We start from the raw sequence: 6,260 nt of genomic DNA, 5'->3' as shown, positions 1-6,260 counted from the left end.
ATGAAATCCTGCCAGAGCCTCAAGGAGGAGGTTTCCATCCTGAGCGTTGGCGGGATGTCCCAGGAGGAGGGACACAGGGCTCCAGTGTCCCAGTCCTTTTTCAACTCTCCCAACCTGGACCTGACAGGAAAGGTTTTTAAGAAGGAGGTTGATGGCAAGCCTTTTTCTGTGTTGGTGGATAACAAGATGTCAGCCAAGAGCGCCGCTGGAGACCAGAACGTGGGTCACTTACCCTCTCAGCATGGCACTTCGCAGCAGCAGTACTTCAGAGAGGAAGGAGCAGGACGTGAGGGGGGCACGCAGGGGTCCCTAGCACCCATTGACGGATCCGCCGAGGAATCGGAGGATGATGAAGAGGGTGAAGATTGTGAGGAGGGCTACAAGCGAGAGCAGATCATCGTGGAGGTGAATCTGAACAACCAGACGCTTTATGTGTCAAAGGGAGACAAAAGTGAGACGGCAGCAGATGACTCCGACAGAGGTGGAAGTGATGAGGAGGAGGAGGATGAGGAAGACGACGAAGAAGAGGAGGAGGAGGATGACGACGAAGAGGACAGCCACGACGATGATGAAGAGGAAGAGTATGAGGAGGAGATTGAGAGTCAAAGAACAAGGTCGAGAAGACTCCGACGAAGTGCTAGCAGCACGTCAGCAGCCGGCCAGCCCCAGAGGAAAAGCCTCCGGACCGCCCTGAGCGCCGCCACCGCCGGGATGACCACCAGGGGGCGACGGAAGTGCATGGAGCCCCCGAAGAGGAAGCGTCCGTCAGCCAGGTCGGCCCCCTCCTCAGCTGGTACCACGACGACGGGCGGAAAGGCAGAGATGGAGGAGAAGGAGATGCTGACGTGTGAGAAGTGTCCGAGAGTGTTCAACACGCGCTGGTACCTGGAGAAGCACATGAACGTCACTCACAGGCGGATGCAGATCTGTGACAAGTGCGGCAAGAAGTTCATCCTGGAGAGCGAGCTGGCGCTTCATCAGCAGACGGACTGCGAGAAGAACATCCAGGTAACACAAACCTCCATCGCTTGTTCTTACAAAGGTTTTAGAATCGACATCAAGAAAGGTGAATACATTTCTTGTTTGCCTCAATGCACCGAGTACTTTCAAACGTTTTGCCACCACAGAGTTTACAGACGATTAAAAAAATTAAGCTATTTGTTTTTAACATAATAATTCAGTTCTAAACTAGTTATGCTATTTATTTTGATTTCAGGTTAAATGTGTGAGCATGGTGGTATTACCGCATTTTCTACCGTACACGTTGCATCAGTCCAAATATTTCTAATACATTTGGAAAAAACATAAATGCGTCACTTTGCCATATAAGTCGCATTTATTATGCGTCACCGCTGAAAACCTAGAAATGTGGGCCGGTGTCGTGCCAAAAATCAATTGGCTGTCAAATGGCGCCCGTGGGAGCGTGCACGGGAGGACTTTAACAAGATGAACACTTAAAAACAATTGTTTGTTTGCTCGAAATTATAATAAAGTCGAACATTTCCTTAATAAATGCACTTTGACGGTCAAATCAGCTGCATTTCAAAAGTATTTGCTGCCTCAGTGCTCTGGGGGTGTGCAGGCGGGGAGGAAATCAGGAACGAGGAACGCCGCGCATTTCTTGTAAATTTAACAAGATAATCATCTAAAACAATTGTTTGCTCAACATTAAAGTAAAGGTGTGTCTCAGTTGAACTTTAACTTAATAAGTGCACCTTAATGATCAAATTAGCTGCATTTCACCGGGGCGGCGCAGCGAAATGAAGCTGATTCGACAGTTGCTCCGGGTGAGCTGGATGAAGGTGGCGAGCGTGTCATTAATAGCCACTTTTACCTGTTACATGACACAACTGCATGCCATACCACTCGAGCGCCCTCTAGTGGCTAAAAATGGTAGTGTTCAATATTTTTAATGTCAGAATGAATGAAAAGGGTCATGTCTCAGCCAAAAATTGGTTTATGGAAAAAATCCATAAATAAGTTGCAGGCATGTAAATTATGCAAAGAAAACTATGACTTGTAGGCTGAAAAATATGGTACTAAGAATGCTCTTAATGCATATTCTTGATGCCAAAAGCTAGAATATTTATTTTTTTATACTCCCCAGTGAAGACAAATTCATAATGAGGACTTGTCAGATTTTTTTCTTAACACTAAAGGAACTCCTTTGGCATTTTAATTACTAAAAGCTCTACAGCTGTTTTTAAACAAGTAGAATTAGTCCCCGTTTGACTGATGCTGCATCTTTACTTCATTTAAAGTAAGTTTTTTAAACTACAGAACAATCGGTTTAAACCGTTCAAGGTTATCAATAAATGATACTTGCGCTGCATAAAAGTAAAAACACCATCTTAAAAAGTTTTCACATTTACTGCTTGCAGTACTCAAAGAAAAAGTAATTTTTGTAGTTATTTAGCGTCATCGGTGCACGTATTTGGATCATTCTGCGTCTTGAAAACTGATCTTTAAAAATAAAGACAGGGTGTCGAACTCTGTTACCAAAAGGAGGCAGAATTTAAAAACTGTGTCCGAGCCACTTTCAGCTCGGGGATCTGACTCATTAACTAGAGTCAGATCCCCGACTTCTTTTCTTGGTTGCAGGTTCGTGAAGAAGAGTTCGATCAGTCTCGTCTGACGTTCTGTTGCTCTCTCCACATCAGAATCGACAACAGAACGATCCAGACTTCTTCCTTCACAGCTCGTCAGCTGGCAAGAGAAGTCTACGCTACATAATGTATCGGTTTGTTTATAGAAACATTTAGAAGAGGTGGAATATTTTACATTTAAATCATCATCTTGGGGGACCACATTTGGCCCGCGGCCCTTGAGTTCGACACATGTGGAAGATTTTACAACCGTGTGTTTAAAAAGAATTGCTCGAGCATCGTACTGGTGTCAGCGCTGAGGAAGTGGTTTGTGTGTCTCCACCAAACACTTTCACTCTTTCCTGGCCAGAGTGCAGACATGTTGGAGCTCCTCAAAGGAAAATGTAGTCCAATTTGAAGTTTTGACGATCCTTTGAACGTAACTACCGGTGAGGATTTGTGTACTTGCTCAGAATGTCCCCGTGCAGTATGCAAGATGGCTGCTAGCACAGAAAACTGGATTTCTTTCAAATCGAGGCAAAACATTTAGAGCTGGAGCGAGAAGGTTTAATGATCTGCAGCAGCTAAGTTCGAGTTAAACGTTTAATCCAGTCAAACGTTGTGTCTTACTGTATATTATAATTGAAGTTCAAGTAAATCTCTTAAAGTTTCGTTTGAGGTATTTTTCTGGACCCAGTTCATTAAGTGTCGGTGTTTAGAACAGTTAAAGGTTAGATCTTAGCAATGTGACTAGTTCTGACCGGAAATATATAAATTAAAAATGCTGTTCGCTGAGTTACTGAAAACATTTCTTCCACAATAAATAATCTATTTGATTAACGCTCTTCAAATTAAGAAGATGTCTTCAGCAAGTTCTGTTGATTTTTCTTTCCAGCAGGGGGCGCTAGTGTATAAGGATGCACGTGAAGGTTATGTTCGAAGACGTCCAACAATTCTTTTAAGTTAATTTGTTTGTTCTTCAGTGCGTCTCCTGCAACAAGTCCTTTAAGAAGTTGTGGTCGCTGCACGAGCACATTAAGATCGTGCACGGCTACGCAGAGAAGAAGTTCTCGTGTGAAATCTGTGAGAAGAAGTTCTACACCATGGCTCATGTTCGGAAGCACATGGTTGGTGAGTTGGACGGTTTATTTTTTAAATTGTTTTAAATTATTTAGAAATGTGTTCATTAAAAACAAAACTATATACAATAGAAAACAAAATATATATACAACAAAAAATGAAATGAAAGGCAGCAGAAGAAGAATAAATCTTATATCTGCCCCTTTGTTTCGAGAATATATTCAAACAAAAGTAATTTACAAAAAAACAAATCTAAATAAAAGTTCTCCCTTTCGTCACGTCGACGTGTAAAGAGTCGCAGCTTCAAACCACACAGTATGAGTAAATGTTTCACCTGGCGTGCTTGCATTTAAACTATAACATGTTTACATCTCGTTGTGCAGCGCTGCTCTTTTCTTGCAGGTGTTTCTTATTTAAAAGATTTTTTTAAACGCTGTTCTTTTTCCAACCCCTTCCTCTTAACCGCAGCTCACACTAAAGACATGCCGTTCACCTGCGAGACGTGTGGGAAGTCGTTCAAACGCAGCATGTCGTTAAAAGTCCACTCGCTCCAGCACTCTGGGGAGAAACCCTTCCGCTGCGAGGTAAGGTGCACCTGTTGCGTCATGTTACACCGAGAACTAAACCGGCCGTCTTCAGGTATTTAATGGGCACTAAACAAATCAAACTGTTCGAGTTTATAGAAGCCATGTCAAAAAAAAATGACACGAGGTTTTAGAGGTTTTGTGTTTGCACAGAGAATGGATGTAAACAGGGTGGAGGGGGTTTAGAACCAAGTGCACGTGAGCTAATAACAGCATGTTATTAAATGTGTGATTGTACATGGAAAATTATATTAAACCAATTATTGCATGTTTGTGCTTCATAAAAGTTGCGCAGTAATTGGACGATAACGTGAATTAAAAATAAAAAGGTTTTGTTTTAATCTTCAAGAATGACTCGACTCTCACGTCGCAGGCGATGGACTTGGTTTATGTGCAGCGTGGAGGTTTTTCCAAACTGATTGAAGTATAGATATATAAAAATTAAAGCGTGACCGCTGTACAGATATTTAATGTAAAGATTCAGTAAATATTTGTTCTTGCCTGTTTAAAAATTGACTGAGAACTTGGTAAATTTGAGTCGAAGTGTTTTGAAATGTGAAAATGTGTTGCAAGTCTGGTTTGTTCGTGGCGTTCAGGTGACGGAGCGTCGTCTGCTTAATTTTGGCCTCAGCCGAGGAGAATCACCCAACGTTAACGCCCAGTTTGTTTAAAAATTGCATTTAATTAAGGAATCACGACGACCCTCCTCTCATGTTGTTCCTTCCTGTAAACTCCAAATGCACCTGATTTAACGAGAACCGAACGTGTCCTGACAAAATCCACGGCGATTTTCAGTAACGTTTCTGTGGCGGCTGTCCAACCCATCAACACCAACGCGTTACAGATCACGTCACGGGGTAGAATTACACGCCGTGGGTCTGGATTTGTCCCTTTCTGCTTTATCCCAGCAGATGGCGTCGTGAAATAAGGAAACGTGTTTTCTTAATGTAGAAAAAACAGAGACCTTCTCAACATGGCATCTCCTTAACCACCCAGAGTTCCTTTAAAATTACACAGATGCTTCCTGTTCTCGTGGCTTTATTTAATTTCCTGTTCATAATTGGGTTAGAATCCGTATGATATAACGAGGACATGTTGGATTGATGGAGACATTGGACATTTTTAATAAACAAACCTAAACGTCGTCTTCTTTCTTGCTTGATCTTTGTAATGTATGTATTTTGGGCGGCTTTGGCTGAGTGGTTAGAGCAGTCGTCCTCCAGTGGGAGAGTTGGGGGTTCGATTCCACCAACAGTCACATGCTGAAGTGTCACTGGGCAGGACACCTCATTGTCTCTGATGTGTCCCATCGGTGTATGAATGTGATAAAGCTCTGATTCTTTGTTCAGATCTAGTATAGAGCTGTGTGAATGGGTAAATGAGGCACAGATTGTTGTGAAGAGCTTTGAGAGTCTTGATCAGACAGAAAGGAGCTGTATAGGTGCAGTCCATTTAAGCTCAACGCAGTAAGACTGAACGTCACAGTCCTTATGAGTCTGTTGTTTCAAAACACAAACTGTAGTTTTCACGGGTTTGAGGTCACGTGTCGTGGTTTGTGACCACTTTTAAAATATTTTGCTTATTATTCTACACTTTGGTTGGTCTCTTCCATACGTTTTAAACATTCAGATGAGGGTTTTGTCTAGAGCCCGACCGATATGGAAATTTAAGCTATCCCCGATATTGGACACCGATAATTACCGATTACAGTGTTTCCCCTAGATGAGCTCCATTGGCGGTGCGCTCATGGTGTTTAATTATTTTTAATTGTGCGTGTGTGTGGGGGGTAGTGTCCTGCCTGCTAGCTTAGCGCTACGTAGCTACCGGATTTTAGCGACTACTGGGTGGGGGGAGTCAGATGTGTTGCCCGCCCACTAGCTTAGCCCTACGTTTGCTAGCGCATTTGTATTGCTCCCCATGCTACATCAATACCAACAATAAAAAAGCAACTGTCCAGATGACCTGACTGAGAATTATTGGATTTGATACCTGGATGATTGAGCATGAACTT

At 42.8% G+C, this 6,260-nt stretch overlaps 1 protein-coding gene across 1 annotated transcript in view; it reads left to right on the top strand.

Moving 5' to 3' along the window:
• Nucleotides 1-6,260, top strand: part of znf652 (zinc finger protein 652) — a 12,892-nt gene continuing 6,632 nt past the window's right edge. Inside the window, exons 1-3 of the mRNA XM_037689242.1 lie at nucleotides 1-1,008; nucleotides 3,569-3,716; nucleotides 4,134-4,249. Of these exons, the coding sequence (XP_037545170.1) occupies nucleotides 1-1,008; nucleotides 3,569-3,716; nucleotides 4,134-4,249 (1,272 nt within the window). The remainder of the gene's footprint in view (nucleotides 1,009-3,568; nucleotides 3,717-4,133; nucleotides 4,250-6,260) is intronic.

The sequence above is a fragment of the Nematolebias whitei genome, chromosome 15 (assembly GCF_014905685.2).
Source record: "Nematolebias whitei isolate Nwh7 chromosome 15, NemWhi1, whole genome shotgun sequence".
In the NCBI taxonomy this organism is placed as follows: domain Eukaryota; kingdom Metazoa; phylum Chordata; class Actinopteri; order Cyprinodontiformes; family Rivulidae; genus Nematolebias; species Nematolebias whitei.
The sequence above is the reverse complement of the archived record's forward strand: the minus strand, read 5'-3'. Positions and strand labels throughout refer to the sequence as shown.